The following is a 20,277-nucleotide window of genomic DNA, read 5'->3' as shown; positions in this document are numbered from 1 at the left end:
ACGGACTGCAGCACACCAGGCTTTCCTGTCCATCACCATCTCCCAGAGCTTGCTCAAATTCATGTCCATTGAGTCAGTGATGCCATCCAACCATCTCTTCCTCTGTTGTCCCCTTCTCCTCCTGCCCTCAATCTTTCCCAGCATCAGGGGCTTTTCCAATGAGTCAGTTCTTCATATCAGGTGGCCAAAGTATTGGAGCTTCAGCCTCAGCATCAGTCCCTCCAATGAATATTCAGGATTGATTTCCTTTAGAATTGACTGGTTTGATATCCTTGCAGTCCAAGGGACCCTCAACAATCTTCTCCAACACCACAGTTTAAAAGTCCTTTACCAAAAACTGGAAATAGAACTGCCATATGACCCAGCAATCCCACTTCTGGGCATATACACTGAGGAAACCAGATCTGAAAGAGACACGTGCACCCCAATGTTCATCGCAGCACTGTTTATAATAGCCAGGACATGGAAGCAACCTAGATGCCCATCAGCAGACGAATGGATAAAGAAGCTGTGGTACATATACACCATGGAATATTACTCAGCCGTTAAAAAGAATTCATTTGAATCAGTCCTAATGAGATGGATGAAACTGGAGCCTATTATACAGAGTGAAGTAAGCCAGAAAGATAAAGAATATTACAGCATACTAACACATATACATGGAATTTAGAAAGATGGTAACGACAACCCTTTATGCAAAACAGAAAAAGAGACACAGAAATACAGAACAGACTTTTGAACTCTGTGGGAGAAGGTGAAGGTGGGATGTTTTGAAAGAACAGCATGTATACTATCTGTGGTGAAACAGATCCCCAGCCCAGGTGGGATGCATGAGACAAGTGCTCGGGCCTGGTGCACTGGGAAGACCCAGAGGAATCAGGTGGAGAGGGAGGTGGGAGGGGGGATCGGGATGGGGAATACGTGTAAATCTGTGGCTGATTCATATCAATGTATGACAAAACCCACTGAAATGTTGTGAAGTAATTAGCCTCCAACTAATAAAAAAAAAAAAAGAATATAATATGTCATGGAACAATATATATAATGAAATCCAATTTTTAGTAAATAATAAAGACTCCATAAAAGTAAAAAAAAAAAAAAAGTCCTTTACCACAAATCAGGATTTTTTATGGAAATTTCTGAGAAGAAGAAAACTATGAAATCCAAGACAAAATGTGATGGTCTCCAAATTGCCAAAAATACTAAAGGCAATCAAGGGATGCTCTGATTTCTATCTTGCTGAGTTGGGCTGTCCTGAGCTCTGCTGTTCAGAGCTCCATCTGGATAAGGTGTGGTGGAGCTGAGTCCACCTCCATCCTGTCCCCAAACACAGCAGCTGTCACCCAGATGCTCAACAGGAACTTTGCTGAGCTGATTTTAACCACCACACCCACTGACATGTAGAGAAATCTAAGTAAATAAATAGTGAAAAGTGAAAATGTTAGCTGCTCAGTCGTCTCCAGCTCTTTGGGACCCCATGGACTGTAGCCTGCCCGGCTCCTCTGTCCATGGAATTCTCCAGGCAAGAATACTGGAGTGGGTAGCCATTACATTCTCCAGGGATTTTCCCCACCCAGGGATTGAACCTGGGTCTCCTGCGTTGCAGGCAGATTCTTTACCAACTTAGCCACCAGGGAAGCCAAAATAAAATAAACAGTAAATTAAAACTAATACTGTCTTGTGCTTCTAAAACATCCACAGATTGTTCTGGAAGCATTAAAGCCAAAAAAGGAAGCTGGAAGAGGTATGGGGACAGATTTCCATCATTCTAGAGCCATTTCCAAGCTGAAACAAGTTTGGCCAAAGGGGAGCCTTTGAAGAAAGAGGAGTGGAGCTGAGTGAAGTCAACATTTCCTCATGCTTCTAATGGGGAAACCAGACTCACGTTGAGGAACACAGCCCATAGGAAACAGACTCTCACCTATACAGCCTTTAGGAAAGAGCAACTAACTCTCTTTACGATATGATGATAACTGAGGTTCAATTATTGGCTTATTTCAGGAAGGAAACAGACTGTCACATATATAGCCTTTAGGAAATAGCAACTAAACTCTTTTTACAATATGATGATAATTGAGGTTCAATTATTGGCTTATTTCAGAAAGACAACGCCTTAATGTTTTTTGCTAACCAAAGAACAATTATGTATGCTTACACTATCCTTTTATCCACCCGCAACCTCAGAGAGGATAATTATAATTTGTTTTCAGAATATTTGTTCTGCATTTCACTTGCTCTCACTGTTCAGCTTTAAGTTGAGACTTTCCAAATTCCCGTCTTGACCCTAACCCTTCTGCTAAGATTGAGATTTCTATTTTTAACAGAGTGCTTGACTTTTCCATCAGTATATTCCACCAGCAGCATAAACCTGTCAAGTTCCATACTGAATTCTTCCTCAGACACCCTAACCAGCTCCTCCTCCTGACTTTGTTAACTTTACCACCAAAATGAATCAGACTGGCAACTTGGTTCTCATCTTTCACTCATCTTTCCTTCTTATCTTGGCATCCAATAAGGTCTCCCATTGGGGCTCCCTATTGTTTAAGCTGAGTGGCCTTGGATAAGTAATCTAAGGCCCTCTTTGGGCCTCAGATTCCTAACCTGTAAGAAGAGGTGTATCAGTGAGATACACCATATATCGTACTTTGAGCTGTTCAGAATACAAGACTGGAATTTATTTACAATCAATCATTTTCTTACTAGATTTGGGTATTCAAGTCCTTCTAGAAACTTGCAAAACTAGCTGGTGGCTTGAGTACGATGGGTTGCTGAAAAGTTGTAAATTAATCAGTTGTTAATTTCATAAATTTTTTTTGGGGGGGAGGTTCATTAAAACTCTTTAAATACCACTGCAACCAATATTATTATTGTCTTCTTTTTGTCTTTTATTTCTGTCTTCTTTTCTAAAGACTCGTCATCATATCTGGTTAGAGGATAGAGTTCAAAACTTTATCAGATTCTCATTGGCAAATTAACACAATTCCAACTTCCTGTATGTCCCATTTGGCCACAAATGATCTTTTCACTTTCTCTCCAATAACTACACAACTTATGAGACTGGTATAATCCTGAGAAAAAATTGGGTAAGTACTATGTAAGAAAAGATTATTATAGGCCCACTTCATGTACAAACACAGAAAATATTCTGAATAAATTAGAAGGAAACTGAATTGAGTAATGAATTAAAAATTCATTATGAACAAGAGTGTTTCATTTGTGTATGTTTAGATGGTTAACGTTAGTATGCACTTTAATGCAATTTTCTATATGAAGTAAATTAAAGGAGAAAAACCATATGGATCATTTCAATGAATGCAGAAAAAGCATTCAGTAAAGCCCAATGCCTACATGTTAAAAAATAAAACAGGGTGCTGCCTCCACTCTTGTCCCAGCCAGTATTCTATTCTCAACCTGTAACTAATATGTTTAGTATAGAAGTCATTAAGATTATGTCATTTCCTTGCTCAGAACCCCTTGTTTCTTATCACATTTAGAGAAAATTCTCAAGATTCTTGCTATGATTCAAGAGGCCCTGTAGGGTGTGGCCTCTGTCTGCCTTTCCACCCTCACTTTAAGCTAAAATGCTCTCACCTCAGGACATTTGCACTTGTGATTTTCTCTGCATAGAATATTTTTTCTTGTCTGGTTATCTGCGTGATTTTTGCCCTGTTTTTATTCAGGTCTCTGCTCAAATGTTAACCCTTCAAAGAGACCTTTTAGGACATTTTATATGAATTAACTATTACCCCCACCATCTCCCCAATCCTTCTCCTTATGCTTTTGGGGGAGGGAAGGGATAATATTTATTACCTGATATTCTATTAGATGTTTATTTGTTCTCTCTCTCTTCCTTTCATAAGATCCATGAGGATGGGTACCTTCTTCCTTCCCACCCCTCAACTATTTTATTCTAATGCACTCAGTACCATATCTGATATCTGGTAGGGTCTCAAAAAGTACTTAATGAATGAATGATAGATGCATGAATATTCTACTTCTAGGTTTAGTTGCTGTGAAGATTGAACAAGATAATATACATTAAGTGTTCAAAGAAAGTGCTTTTATAAAAAGTCTAAGACTATAAGGAATTTAAAAATATTGCTTAGGGTCAACCCTATATTTATATTATACATGTATGATACATCCATAGCATGAGACTGATCCGTAAATTTTCAAGACATCTTTATAAAGGAGCTAACCTATTTAGATTTTTCTAATCCATTAAATTGAAAAAAATTTTTTAATCTTATGAAATTATTTCTTTAAAATAAAATGTTAATAAACTTATTTCCTTAAAATAAAATATTACTTCTTTAAAATAAAATGTTCTTATGATGAAAAGTATAATATCAGGATAAAAAGTAAGCCATTAGTATAATAACTGGTATAATCATACTGGTATTTAAAAATTAAATTGGTATTTTTTTAACAATTAAAATCATAGTCCTTAATTTTTAAATTATCCTAGAGATTAAAAAAATCTTAGGATAGGCTTTCTTATTTTTCTATCATAATTTATCATAAAGTGTTTTATTAGGCTTATGAGGCTATATGAATACACTTTGATTCCTCAAGGCATTTATAAGCTAGGAGGTAAGACATGTCAATATAATGTAGGGTAGAAAATCATCTATTACCCTAAGTGGTTAAAATGCTCTGGTTCAGACTGGACAGAGACATTTCCTGTTGGAAGGATGGAGTTGGGGTGTCACTATAGTCACTTGCAAGAGGAATCAACTGGAGTTAATATAAGACAAATAACTATGGGATATAAGGGAAGGAATAACTATATAGTGCTATTCCTTTCAACCAATCATTGAAAATTTTGAATAAGAACCACCCTACCCAACCTCTCTGAAATTGTTGGTAAAGTTCAAAAAAGTAGGGATAAAATCATGCAGGTGGCCCAGGAATGCTAGCACATAGGCATGGAGCTCTTTTAGAAACTAGAACAAGCCAAAACTAGTAGGTGAAAATCCCATGAAAATTTCCAGCTTAATGACTTCATAGAACACATAAAAAGAGAAGTCTGAGAATTTCAAATGAAGTTCATGCATAATCACAGTGAGTAGTTCTGTGTTCTGGCTACAGACCCTATCACCATTAATGAATTATTTCATTTGATTAAATAACTTCTTAAAAGGTACCATGGAAGTTGGCAAAATTTTCTAATTTTCTCTTTCTAGAACTCTGGGTTCTTAGTCCAACATTTAGACTTATATTTGGTCAAGGTTTCTGTGCTAACAGTGCTACTAATGAAGCTGATTTTCCAAATTTTAAAACAAACCAGCTTAGGTAGTCTCAGACCATGATTAATAACAGCTACCGTTTACGCAAAGAGCCGGACACGACTGAGTGAACTGAACAGAATCATTTACTAACAGGCACTATTAAACACTACAGAAACACTATTTTTAACTCTTACAATGATGCGAGGTAGGTATTGATTGTTTTTTGCCTTAGAACCTAACCTACTGGGTCTTCAGGCTATATGATGCCAGGGGCCATGCTGCCCACCTGGATCTACTCACATCTGGGTGGGTTTCCAACACAGCTTTCTCTCCCTGTATTCTAGACAAGAAAAGAGAGCAGTGCTCTTCAACATAATTCGCAGCCAAAAAATAGAGGGGATGCCCGTCGGTATCGGTAGTGAGAACTTGCATTCACTGGGTGTCTGCCGTGTATCAGTGATGCGCCAAAGATATTTTATTTATTTAATCTTTACAGGAACTTCATGTAGTAGATGCTATTTTTCCCCTCTCCTTTCCACATGAGAACACTGAGGTACAGATAGGCCTAGTAAGTGGACCAAGATCATACGTCTGGTGAGGTTTATTTGAACCCAACAACCTGGTTCCTGAGACTGGGCTATGAATGACTGCTCTATTTCTCTTGTAAAGAGAACTTTAGGTGAAGGCAATGAGGTCTCTCTAGAGGAAACCATCATTAAGGAGCCCAGGTGCTTCTCACCCTGACGATTTCGTGCCTCGTGCATGCAGAAGTTCTACTTCCTGTCCCTTCCTTTCCTCTCCCTCCCGCCCCTTCCCCTCTCTTTCCTTTCCCGCATTGTTTAATTTCTTTCTCAAATTTATTAATAACAATTATGTAAATAACATACCAATACTTCCTGATACATGCTCATTATTACAGAGTAGCTAAAGAGTTAATGTTTCCTCTCCCTGCCCTCTGTCTCATTCTAATGTAACTTGCATTTTGCAAAAGTCCCAGTCCATCTTGGGGCTCTTTCCACATTGGTATACATTAATTTTCTTCATTCCTTTTAATTACTGTGCATATTCAAATATATATACCATAATTCATTCAGATATATATAATTTTACATAACTATACACATTTAAACTTATTTATATGATTATGTATGCACTTCATTATATAAAGTACAAAATTTTAATGTATAAGTATATTCTATTATATATTTATTTACTTAACTTTTTTAAACTCATAGTGTCTTTTATATTTTCTGTTATTTTTAGATTCCATGCTTGCTATTTCAGAGAACGTAGAAATAAACATACTTGTAAAACTTTTATGTATGTGTATGAATTGTTCTTTTGAATAGATACTTGGTGGTAGATTGCTGGGTCCAAGAATGCAACTGCAAATTTTAATGAAACCACTAATAATCCAGCAAATAGGCAGTAGCAATTTAAAGTACACCAACTGTATCTGAATGTCTATCTCCCCATATGCCAATCCTTGATATCTATTTTTTAATTTTACTCCTATGATGACCCAGATCCAACATCCGTTGACTATTAAAAAAAGCAAGAGCATTCCAGAAAAACATCTGCTTCACTGACTATGCTAAAGCCTTTGACTGTGTGGATCACAACAAACTGTGAGAAATTCTTAAAGAGATGGGAATACCAGATCCCCTGACCTGCCTCCTGAGAGAGCTGTAGGCAGGTCAAGAAGCAACAGTTAGAGTAAGACATGGAACAATGAACTGGTTCCAAATTGGGAAAGGAGTACATCAAGGCTGTATATTGTCATCTTGCTTATTTAACTCATATGCAGAGTACATCATGTGAAATGGCAGGCTGGATGAAGCACAAGCTGGAATCAAGATTGCAGGGAGAAATATCAATAACCTCAGATATGCAGTTGACACCAGCCTTATGCAAAAAGCGAAGAAGAACTAAAGAGCCTCTTTCATCTGCAGGTGAAAAAGGAGAGTGAAAAAGCTGGATTAAAACTCACTATTCAAAAAACTAAGATCATGGTATCCGGTCCCATCACTTCATGGCAAATAGATGGGGAAACAATGGGAACAGTGACAGACTTTATTTTCTTGGGCTCCAAAATCAGTTGCAGATGGCAACTGCAGCCATGAAATTAAAAAACGCTTGCTCCTTGGAAGAAAAGCTGTGACAAACCTAGACAGCATATTAAAAAGCATGGACATTACTTTGCCAACAAAGGTCTGTCTAGTTAAAGCTATGGTTTTTCCAGTAGTCATGTATGGATGCGAGAGTTGGACCATAAAGAAGGCTGAGTGCCAAAGGATTAATGCTTCTGAACCATGGAGAAGACTCTTGAGCATCCCTTGGACTGCAAGAAGATCAAACCAGTCAATCCTAAAGGAAATCAATCCTGAATATTCATTGGAAGGACTGATGCTGAAGCTCCAATACTTTGGCCACCTGATGCGAAGAACTGACTCATTTGAAAAGACCCTGATGCTGGAAAGATTGAAGGTGGGAGGAGAGGGGGATGACAGTGGGCGAGATGGCTGGGTGGCATCACAGACTCAACGGACATGAGTTTGAGCAAACTCTGGGAGACAGTGAAGAACAGGGAAGCCTGGTGTGCTGCAGTCCATGGGGTCGTGAAGAGTTGGACATGACTGAGTGACTGAACAACAACGATGATGACCAATAATACATAATCTTTACATGATTTTATCAAGCTGAATATCTTTTCAGAGGCTAATGGCTACTTCTTTTTCTAGCTATGCATCTTTGCATCTTTTTTCTATTTCCTATTTGTGTATTTTTTTAAACTCATAGAATCTTTTATATTTTCTAGATATTAAATGTCTATTTATTAATACATTGGCAGAATTCTCCCTATCAATGGTTGGCCTTTTAATCTTTTCAGCTTTCTTGAGGTATATATGACAACTAAAATCGCAAAATATTTAAAGTGTATTTTAATTTTTTATATACACCAACACACATTTTTCTTATTTTTTTGTACATCAATTTTTATAGGGTCAAATCTAACAACATTTTCTTTTAAAATGCTGGAGTTGTTTGTTGCTTAGGAGAACCTTCACTATCCCCAATCTTTCTTTTTTTTTTTAGAATTTCCAACATTTTCTTTAATATTTTTATAATTGTTTCTTTTTCCCAGTTAGAGATAGATTTTTCTTTTTTTAATGAGATCAAGAACAATCTCATGAAGCCATATAGTCTGCTAGAAACCAATGCAAACATTCCCTTCCTGACCTCAGCACTTAGAAGTACAGTACATGATAGAGTTGACGATCTCAACTTCTGTGTTCATGGGAGTCTTTCCTCTGCTGCAGGCACAGATTTTAGTTCTTCTAAAATCAACAAGTAAAATGTAGTGGTATGTGGATTGGTTTTTCTCACGTTATTTGAGCACTACATTGTGCCAATGACTGCTTTCTGGAAGTGGCCAGAAATACTTTCCCGTAGAGATTGTTCTCTTTTGATCTGGGAGCCGTGGGAAGGATCATGTCTCAGGGTGGCTGTCACAGTTAAACTGATTTGAGGGTGGGTTCATGGAAAGGACTTGATTAACGAGTTCAAGGGGAAAATGGGCCCAGGTCACTAGGTTGGTAGAGGATTGACACAGACAGTTAGCACTGAAAGGAATCTTCCATTGCTGGCTCAACACCTGTAATTCCATGTCTGTATATCTATAATCACCAATGTGGAAAGTAAGGTGAGAAAGCATCAATTATCTACGGTCACCCAGAAAGAAGGACAATGAGTAAACTAGCATCATACAGAAGATGTGAAAAACAGCTTAGTTAGTAACAAACTCTGTAGCTGGCTGTGCTGACCTTTCAGCATTTCTGACAGCTGGAAAATATTCCATCCCAAAATATGAAAGCATAAATATAACCCTGCAAATGTCCCCTCCTACTCATTGTGTGATAAAAAACATCCTTACATTCCCCACACCATAAGGGACCACAGATATCTGAGGTTTTACCTTACATTAAAATTGTATATTACTTTTTTTCATTTTCAAAGTACTTTCCCTGAATGATTGCATGTGATTCTCATTTCAGCCTGGCTCAATGAAATAGAATAAATTAAATTTTATACATACATAACATCCCTCTGGTTTTTTGTATCTCTAGAACATACTAAGATCATCATATAGAACTGTTTTTTCCACTGTCCCAACCTTAGACTTTTAATGATGTAGCATTTTCTTTCTTGGGCCTCCTTTGTGGCTCAGTGGTGAAGAATCTGCCTGCCAATGCAGGAGACCTGGGTTCTATCCCCGGGTAGGGAAGATCCCCTGGAGAAGGAAGTGGCAACCCACTCTAGTATTCTTGCCTGAGTCCCATGGACAGAGAAGCCTGGTGGGCTACAGTCCACTGGGTCACATCAGAGTCAGACACGACTTAGTCACACAACAACAATTTTCCTTCTTAGGACAGTTCTTTGGTTCTCTCAGTAAAACCCTAAGGCAGTGCCTGCCCACATTGTAGAAAATCAGCAAACTTTAAAAAATTTTGTTTGCTCTTTTATGTGTTTGCTACTGCTGCTAAGTCACCTTAGTCATGTCCAACTCTGTGCAACCCCATAGACGGCAGCCCACCAGGCTCCTCTGTCCCTGGGATTCTCCAGGCAAGAATACTAGAGTGGGTTGCCATTTCCTTCTCCAATGCATGCATGCATGGTTGCCAAGTTATTCATTTATGAATAGTGATTTTTACAAGAGGATATACTATAAGAAGGGCCTCCTAGGTGGCACTAGTGGTAAAGAACCTGCCTGTCAATGCAGGAGACGTAAGAGATGTAGGTTCAATCCCTGGGTCGGGAAGATCCCCTGGAGAAGGAAATGGCATCCCACTCCAGTATTCTTGAGTAGAGAATTCCCTGGACAGAGGAATCTGGCGGGCTACAGTCCATTGGGTTGCAAATAGTTGGACGTGACTGAAGTGACCAGGCATGCACGCACACTGTAAGAAATTACTGAACCTCATCCCTGAGCACTCAGCTCTCCTCTCACAGGGCTGATCCTCAAGAATTCAGCAGTTGATTTAGAACTAGTATGTGGCTAGCTATTTTCCAGCCCCATGATCCAGAAAACTGTCAGCGTCTCTGAACCCGGAAGCCCCATTCTGGCCTTTGAGAGCTATATTTAAGTGAGAGCTTTTCAAACTGAAAAAAAAATCATACCCACAATAAGAACCACATTTAAATAATACACACATTTCAAGAAACAGTACTTACTCTTGCTACATAAGATATACCCTAATATTTTCAGTTCCGTTTCATTTTTAACAACCCACTAAACGTGTACACAAACATTTTATCTCCTCAACTTAATTTGATTAAATATTCCTTATTTTTCTTGTGGTAAAATTTACAGAGACTTTGGTTAACAGGGGACTGGATATTCAAGTTTGCCTGAAATCTCCTGCCACCTTGCTCCCGCCCCTTCATCATGATAAAGGAATTTAATAAAAGGGCAAAAACCCAAGGGCTAAGAAGAGAAAATAGCAACAGCATTCTGAAAGCAGGACAGTAGATGGGCAAATGATAACAGATTCAACTGAAGCCTTTCCCTGGGAACAGAAAACTGAAATGTTTCTGCCTGCAGACCTTCAGAAAGGCTCTGGAGGTCCCAGCTCCCCTTGAAAGAAGTACTAAAATCTAACCTGAGCCCCTTTCACCAAGAAGCAGCATTTGCCAAGAGTATGTGATTTTTCCATCCAGGAATTTTCTACCTGGGTCAGTGGAGGGACGTTGAGTGGATTAGACTTTTATATAGCAATCTTCAAATAACCTCCTTGACTTCTGCTCCACCTTCTCACTCCCATCTCTATCACAGTTCCTGGAGCCAGGGTCTCCCCACGGGCTCTGTAGAGCTCCACCTCTCCCAGCTTTGTGCCTTTATTCTCAAAGGATACATTTTGGCCACTGTTTCCTCTGCCATGCTTCCTCAGCAACCCCCTCCGCCCACTTTCTCTCTCTCAGAAATGGGTCAGTTCAGTTCAGTCGCTCAGTCGTGTCGGACTCTTTGCGACCCCATGAATCGCAGCATGCCAGGCCTCCCTGTCCATCACCAGCTCTCGGAGTTTACTCAAACTCATGCCCATGGAGTCGGTGACGCCATCCAGCCATCTCACCCTCTGTCATCCCCTTCTCCTCCTGCCCCCAATCCTTCCCAGCATCAGGGTCTTTTCCAGTGAGTCAACTCTTCACATGAGGTGGCCAAAGTACTGGAGTTTCAGCTTCAGCATCAGTCCTTCCAATGAACACCCAGGACGGATCTCCTTCAGGATGGACTGGTTGGATCTCCTTGCAGTCCAACGGACTCTCAAGAGTCTTCTCCAACACCACAGTTCAAAAGCATCAATTTTTTGGCCCTCAGCTTTCTTCACAGTCCAACTCTCACATCCATACATGACCACTGGAAAAACCATAGCCTTGACCAGAAATGGGTAGATAGCTTTTATTAGCTCACAGCTCTTTTTTGCTTTGTGCTTTAGGAAAAAAAGGCTTTGTTGTTATTAACATAATCAGTTTTTCCTTTAATGAGTGTTTATAAAGGAGATCAGGTAAGAGATGTACTCATACCGAAAAGGAAGGCAGATAAATTTTTCTTTGGTTGATATCTATATGCCTACATGAATACAGATAACACACAAGCAAGTTACACAGCACAATAGTAACCCGTTCCTTGACCTGAGAGTTAGCCAGGGACATTCCTAAGGCGGCTCCCTGACACCCTCCGCTGCATCTCCCTCCCCCATCCCAGAGGCAATCACTCTTCTAGACTGTATGTTTACTGTGCTTCTGCGTTCTTTTATGGCTTCATCACATCTGTATACATTATTTTGCTAGTCTGGAGGCTTTATAAACATTGGATTGCATGTAGTCTCTTGAGACTATTTTTCATTTACCATTTTGTCTCTCAAAATATTACTCTATTGATGTGAGTACTTGTATTATTTTATTTTCACTGTCTTGTTGTGTGACTATGAAGCCACTTATTTATTCATTTCCTTGATAGTGGATCATTCTAATTGTTTCTTTTCTGTCTTTTTTTGCTTTTCCTTATGTTTTTATTCATGAACAATGCTTCTATGTTTATTTTTTTTACACGCTTTCTGATACAGATAAGCAAGAATTCCTGTGGCTTAGATATGGAATTACTGAGTTATAGGATATGCATATTTACAGCCTTACGGGATAATGCTAAATTGCTTTCCAAAGATCTTTTGCCAGTCGACACTTCTAAAAACAAAGAGTTCTCATGTTTGCACATTCTTGATAAAAGATTGTATTGTCAGACTTGAAAACTTCTTCCTCTTCTCCTGGGTATAAAATTATCTCCCTGGTGGTCCAGTGAGATCTGGACCTTTGCAATGCAAAGAATCTGCCTTGCAATGCAGGGGACACTTGTTCGACCCCTGGTCCAGAAAGAGCCCACCTTCCACGGGGTAGCTAAGCTCAGGAGCTGCAACTCCTCTGCTTGCCTAGAGCCGGTGCTCCGGAACAAGAGAAGCCGTCGCAATGAGAAGCCCGTGCGCCTCAATTAGAGAGGAGTCCCTGCTCACCGCAACTAGAGAAAGCCCACACACAGCAATCAAGACCCAGTGTGGCCAAAAGTAAATCAATAAACTAATTAATTAAAAAGGATTTCCCATTGTGGTATTAAAATTTTAACACTATTTTAACATAACAAGACATTCTGTGTTGTATATTGTATAATACAGAAATGTGTATTATTTTTTTTTTCCCACACATTAACATTTATTAAACATTTTGAGTTGATACATAAGTTGCTTCTTAGCAGTTTTTGGCATTTTTCAGTCATCCTTTTTTTACTGCTGCACATGTTACATTTTATAGACATATTAAATCATTTTATTAATCAACATTTGGGTTCTTTCTAAGTTTAAAACAAAATTTTGCAACAAATATTCTTGGGCCCATCTCTTTGTTCAGGAATAATTTTTAGAAGTGGAAGTCCTGGGTCCAAACCCAGAATATTTTGAATTTTAATTGATATTGCTGACTTACACACTAAAAAGGTTGTACCAATTTATAAGGCAGAAAATGCTATTTTTTTATATTAGTAATCTAAATCTTTGCTAACAAGATGGGTAAAACATGGTTTAGTCTTCATTTTTTAATTCTGTGATGTTTAGTTTCTAACTTACTAATTTTGGTTTCTAGCAACATTTATTCTCAATTTATTACCTTTTAAAATTTCAGCCATTATGCTTGATTTTAGATTATCCTTTTTTGTAAAGAGCAGCCAATTCTTCTTCTATCATTGTAACATCCTGTGAAATCTCACTGAAGTTCAGAAACAAAGTTTTTAAAGGTCTCAGACGTTCTCTTAACCATCAAAAGGTAGTGTTGTAGCTGTTCATCACTATCCTTGTGGAATGGTCTGAGTGAACAGAAGTTTTTTCAGTAGTGTGATCTATATGGAGTAATTCTTAGTCCCCCTTTTGATCTAATTTAATAACTGAATGCTAGTTTTCCTGTTTAGGGTCCATTTCTGACCTTTGGACTTACTCCCTAGCTCTACAGAATATGGTTTCAACTCTAGCCACCAGGGGACCCTTCCACTTCGGGCTGTCTTGATAGAGGGGATATATGTATATGTATAGCTTATTCACTTTGCTCTACAGCAGAAACTAACAAGATTGTAAAGCAAGTATACTCCAATAATAATTAATAAAAAAAAGATGAATAGGGAATAAAAGTACATTGATTAGAAGTAATAGATCTAAAGTGAACAAAGTCTCTACAACAAAAAATATACAGTTTTTTTGGGGGGGAGAAAGGCTTGAAATAGATCGGAAAACATTTTCACATTAATTGTTCTTTTCATATACTTCAAATTTGTACTTAATGCCTTTTTCCTCCTGGACATCCTGGGTATTCTGGAAGAAGTTTATATTTTTCAAAATCAATTTCTGGGAAAAACGTATCACTTTCAAATTCTTGCATGATCCTTGTCACAAATAGTCTAAGATGGCCTGGCTTGTTCATGGCTTCCTTATAAACAGAACTGCCTCCCACTATCCAAACCATGTCTACTTTATTTGTTAATTCTGGATCTTCAATAAGTTCTAAGGCATCATCCAGACTTTTGGCAAGAAAATGAGCTCCCTTTGGAGGGTCCTTGAGTTCTCTACTGAGAACTATATTAATTCTGTCCTTTAAAGGTCGATTCTTCTCTGGAATGGAGAACCAGGTCTTCCTACCCATAATCACCAAATTCTGTTTACCTTCTACTGAAGAGACTGTAGTCATTCTTTGGAAATACCTGAATTCATTTCTGAGTGGAGGCCAGGGCAGGTTCCCGTCCTTGCCGATGCCCATGTTCTGGGACACAGCGACGATGCAGTTTAGCGGACGAACCATGACAGCGCCGGGTCACGACGTGCTCGCGCCTGCAGACGCCCCGGGAACTGCGGCCGCGGGCCCGCGCTCCCGGCTCGGCCCGGCTCTCGGGCTGTTGACTCCTGGCCTTGCGACGTCGCGCCAGAAGCCGGCCTCCTCCAGCCCAGCGTCTGCAAGGCAGGCTGTTTTAAGCAGATTCTTCCAGTCTACGGGAAGGCTGAAATCCACCGCATCCCCAGCGGGTGCAGCCGAGAAGGCGGACCCTGACTCTGACCAGAAATGTGTATTATATAATACAGAAAAGCACAGATCATAACTGTACAGATAAATGTTCACAAAATGAACCTGTAGATGAAGAAACAGAGAAATAAAAAAGCACCCCAGTGACCTCCTTACCTGTGTTCCTTTCAACTCATTTTCAACTCACCTCACTCCTGAAGAACCCTAAAGAACCACCATCCCAACTTCTAAAAGCATCAATTAGTTTATGTATGTACATCTCAGACTGCAATGCAGGAGACCCTGGTTCGATTCCTGGGTCAGGAAGTTCCCCTGGAGAAGGGATAGGCTATCCACTCCAGTATTCATGGGCTTCCCTGGTGGCTCAGATAGTAAAGAATCTGCCTGCAATAAGGGAGACCTGGGTTTGATCCCTGGGTTGGGAAGATACCCTGGAGGAGAACATGTAAGCCACTCCAGTATTCTTGTCTGGAGAATCCCCATGGACAGAGGAACCTGGCGAGCTACAGTCCATGGGGTTACAAAGGGTTGGACATGACTAAGTGACCAAGCACATCTTTGCATCCATCTGTGTGCCTCAGTGTTGGGATTTTTGAGATTCATGCATATTGTGCATGTGGTATTAATTCTGCGTTCCCAGCAAGCTCACTGTAACTTCATCTCATCCTCTCTTTTTGTTCCAAGAGTCAACATATTTAGGACACAGAGGTTTAAAATTGCTGCCCTAAGCAGCTTAGAGACCTAAGTTCTGTTGTATGTCCAGAGGGAAAACAGAGTGGGAGATGAGGGATGTATCGAAGGACATCAGAAGCCAGAAAGACAACAAACCAGAATAAGAAGGAACAGGACAAAAAGTCCAAGGACAACTTTCAACGGCTGGGGAGCCTCTGAGTCTTCCGGCGATGTTGGTGGCCAGCTTTCATTCTAAGTTGACTTTACATTCATTTACTGTGTGAAGAACTGAGGGTTGAGAAGGACACAGACCTTGCCCTCAGGAGACTCAGGCTATGGGGGAAAGGACTTGCGCAGAGACAAACAAATAACTGCAACACAAAACGACAGGACCTAAGCTGGGAAGGGTAGGATCTAGAGGGAATTATGAGAGTGACTCTGCTCCAGAGGGAGGGCTGCAGGAAAAACTGATCCAACAAGAAGCCCCTGGCCTTAGTCTTTATAGGATAAGGAGGAGTTTGCTGGATAAACAGAAGTATAAAGACAGAAGAGACTCCAGACATGGGGAATAACATGCGAAGGAGTGAGGTCTAAGAAAGGAGAGTTTAATTATGGAATCAGAAAGTCTTTATCACTGAATCTGCAGCAGAGTACATACGCAGGCTAAGCTATGGTTTTTCCAGTTGTCATGTGAGAGTTGGACAATAAAAAAGGCTGAATGCTGAGGAATTGATGCCTTCAAACTGTGCTATTGGAGAAGACTCTTGAGAGAGTCCCTTGGACTGCAAGGAGATCAAATCAGTCAATCCTAAAGGAAATCAACCCTGAATAGTCATTGGAAGGACTGATGCTGAAGCTGAAGCTCCAATACTTTGGCCACCTGATGGGAAGAGCCAACTCATTGGAAAAGATCCTGATGCAGGAAAAGACTGAAGGCAGGAGGAGAAGGAGATGACAGAGGATGAGATAGTTGGATGACATCACTGACTCAATGGACATGAGTTTGAGTAAACTCTGGGAGATGGTGAAGGACAGGGAAGCCTGGCATGCTGGCCTGTGGGGTTGCAAAGAGTTGGACACGACTGAGTGACTGAAGAGCAGGCACTGAGTATTGAAGACTTATGAAGAATTTTGATCATAAAGCCCCCTGTGCACCATGGTGAGGATTGAGGACTTGTCTATTAAATCACTGAAGCATTTTGTATAGGGTATAACAACACCGAATCAGTGTTTTGGAGGAAGTGAGGAGAACTGATTCACGAGTAGCAGACTGACCAGAGGGTAACTAGTCCGATTTGCAGACAATTTCCTGCTTACTCCATCCTTGCTCTGTTCTATTCTCCACCTGCTTCGTACTCTTTACCGAAGTGTCGTTCCCACTGGGTACTTTTACTTGACAGTAGAAAGTAGTTCTTGTGATTTGGGTAATGGAGGTGAAGGAAAGAGAATGAATTCAGTTTAAGGGCTCAATGGGAAGGTTGGGCCTGGGATGTAGGTTGGATTACTAAAGAGGGATGGAGTCCTCTGGGGTGGCAAACTGGTGAAGAAACTTTTTTTAAGGATAAGTCAGTGCCTTGGGAAGTGAGATCAACTCTATGACAGAACTGAGTTGAAGAGGAAATACTGTGAGTTCAGTGTGAGAACCCTCCATAAATGTAAGGGGTTGACCAGCAGGAAATTGACGGTGATGCGACAGCCATGATTGTAGATGTCATAACCTATAAACACACCTATACACCTATACACGTCATAACCTATAAATACACCTATGAACACCTATATACATATAACCTATACACACATAACCTATAAACACACCGGTACACACCTATACACACCAGCTTGAAGAAAGGTGGCTTTCTGCAAAAAGAGGGAGGAAAAGAGCCTGGAAGTGACACTGGGGGGCTAAGAGAATGACAGCATTGTTCTAAGTTCCACGGCCATGGTGTGTAGGGGGATGGCTTATCTCCAAAGAAGAGTTCCAAGGAGAGCAGTTTCATTGTGGGAAAGCCAGGTGCCATTAAGGGAAAGACAGGGGGAAAATGAAGGAAAACATTTTTTAAAAAGAACTATTTTTTCTTTTTCTTCATTGTGATGGTTAATTTTGTGTGTCAGCAGGAGACTGTTGTTGGATGGGATTAACATTTAAATTGGTGAATGATGAAAAAGCAAATTGCTTCTTTGACGGGAGTGGGCCTCATCCAATCAGTTCAACACTTGAATAGAACAAAAAAACCCAGCCTCCTCTTGAGCAAGAGTGAATTCTCCTGCAGATGGCTTTGGATGTCTTACACCACTGGTTTCCTGAGTCTCCTGCCTATCAACCCAGACTGCAGATTCTGGGCTCGTCAGACCCCATCAATGTATGAGCCAACTCCTTAAAAGAAACCTCTTTGTCTACACTTCCTATTAGTTCTCTTTCTCTGGAGAACTCTTAATTCTTTCAGATTTTTCTTGTGTAGTATTTGACACAACCTCAATCTATGGAGAGAGAGGGGATTTGGGAGTTTGTTTATAAGCAGCAAAGGTTGCAGAGAGCAGAAGGCAAGCATTTTGGAGGGAGGGGGGGAATACAACCATGGACGGTCAATTAAGTCTTTGAAATTAGTGACAATGCATAGCAACTAGGAAGTCTGTGTGATGAGAAGCTGCATGATATTAAACTAAATTACTGTTCTTCCCACTAGAAACTGCAAACCCCAGAAGAGCTTGGAAAAATTCCAAAGGCTGTGTAATTGAGATGCTGCTTTTACCCTTAGCAAAGAACCCCTATTGGCCTGCTTAGATCACTTCCAAAAGCCACTGGGCTGAGACCTCCTCACTCAGCACTGGGACTGTGGTACCTCAGGGCCTGGGTCTTCAAAGACCTTTGACTCCTCCTTTCCTTCTCTGAACAGCAGGTTCAGGTGTGTTAATCTCTGTGATATTGTGGCATAGAAGTTTGTCACGCCTCCGAACATAACACTCAAGCTGTGTGTGTTCCCGCTTAAATCTCTCAGGTCGAGGAGGCCACCATGTGGGGCCCATATTTCACAGCCACAGGAGACATCTGTCCCTTTCCTAATTGGCCTGCAGCAAGGCTGCGACCACCATCTCCTCTTCTGCCAGAACTCATCTATCTGGGAAATGTGGCTCACGATGACTGAGCCTTCCTATTGGTAATGAGATGAACTATCTTCAGGATGCCTAAAGGACGCTGCTAAAACCCCCTGATTTTTTCCTGCATAGTCTAGCACGGTGCCTGGAATTTCCACCATTAGGGATCACTTTAAAATGACGATGACAACAACAACCAAAACCTCCTTCTAGTCTCTGTCCCCAAAGCCTACGCTATCAGGAGGGAAGCTAGGAATGAAGGATGATGTTTGATTACACGTAATTATCTTATTTTCTCCTAAGGCCCATTCAGAGAAAGGAAACATTATTTGCCTCAATTGCTCAGCTTTTTCTTTGTTAAAAAGTTAAGTAATGCTTAGTAACATAGAGGATGTTTTATCTAGGTGCCTCTGTTATTAACAATTCATCTATTATTCATATTCTTATAATGATACATTTTATCAATAAAACTTTGCAAATATGCAAGTGTACAGTACCATCAGAAATATTACATGAAACCTTCTCTATAAGATAATGCAGTTCATATATCTTGAAGGGACTTACATTTTGAGAAGACTCACATGATTATCTTCCCACTTGCACACACTGACGCTCATCTCCATCATCATCACCTCAGTGTCCTTCCTGTTAATTTGAGGCTGGGCCATCATCTTCAGGGCCAAGAGGTGCAGGTTACTATTAAAATGCAAAAGATGAATAATCAAGTCATTATGAACCACTGAAACCTTAGAAGGAATTATATTTATCAAATTTGATCAGGAAAGCAGTCAGGAGTCTGAGGGACTGGGATTCAAGAAAGGTGAGTAGGCTTTGCTGAGGAATAGAATAAAAGGAGAGTGAAAGGACGTCATGTCTGGAGTTCTTCAAGGAGATATGGAAGTACTGATGCCCCATAGGAAGGCCTCTCTGGAGCCCGAGTTACAGGAACAGTCAAGCGTAGGCGGGGTTTCTGCTTGGCAAGAGGGCCATGTGGATGGAGAGAGATGGAGCGAGACCTGAAGCTGGGGAAAATGAGAGTCATCTTCCCTGTTCTTCCTGGGACCAGAAGCTTCATTTGCTTAAACGAAGTTTTAGTGTCTGGGGCAGGCAAGAGAACAGCAAGAAGAGTCAGTGTGGGCACTGTAGGTAAACACAGAAAATATGCACTCTCCTTAAAGGTGTGAGTTGAAGGCTTCTGAGATAGACTCTAATAGAAATTAAGAAACAAAAATAAAATGGTGGAAAGAAAGCAGACAGACACAATAATGCTCATGACTAGGGGTAGCTTGAATAGGGGTTGATGGAGGCAGGGGGAGGAACAGGGAGAGAATAGAAAGAGATTAGTTCATCATCACAGGCCTAAAGAGCTCAGATAAAAATCCCAGCAGCCCAGAAACTTCTGAGGTATACACACAAAATGAAAGTCTTAGAAAAGATACACTTACTCAAAGAGAAGACCAGAAGGGACATGTGGTCCTCTGACCAAGTGAACACACTGCAGGGTGTTTTGTGGTGCGTCAGTCCAGCAGGAAAATAAACAGTGATGTATCTGACGTTCTCTTTTCTGACTAATCTAGTTCTATGATAAGAGATCTCTTCACGGAAAAAATGTAATACTGTGGCTGAGAGTGCATCTCAAAAACACTTTCCTAATGTCACATAATTTCTA

The 20,277-nt window shown here is 40.3% G+C and overlaps 1 protein-coding gene and 1 non-coding gene across 2 annotated transcripts; both read right to left on the bottom strand.

Annotated features, from left to right (window-relative positions):
- Nucleotides 1-1,565: 1,565 nt before the first annotated feature.
- Nucleotides 1,566-1,637, bottom strand: TRNAC-GCA. Its single transcript has one exon. It is a non-coding gene; the product is annotated as a tRNA-Cys (tRNA).
- Nucleotides 1,638-12,967: 11,330 nt separating this feature from the next.
- Nucleotides 12,968-14,741, bottom strand: LOC122427650 (dihydrofolate reductase-like). The gene has a single exon (XM_043447270.1). It carries the CDS (start codon nucleotides 14,619-14,621, stop codon nucleotides 14,103-14,105), a length of 519 nt encoding a protein of 172 aa, XP_043303205.1. The 5' UTR covers nucleotides 14,622-14,741; the 3' UTR covers nucleotides 12,968-14,102.
- Nucleotides 14,742-20,277: the final 5,536 nt, after the last annotated feature.

This window comes from Cervus canadensis, chromosome 25 (assembly GCF_019320065.1).
Source record: "Cervus canadensis isolate Bull #8, Minnesota chromosome 25, ASM1932006v1, whole genome shotgun sequence".
Taxonomy (NCBI): domain Eukaryota; kingdom Metazoa; phylum Chordata; class Mammalia; order Artiodactyla; family Cervidae; genus Cervus; species Cervus canadensis.
This window is presented reverse-complemented; position numbering and strand designations above follow the sequence as displayed.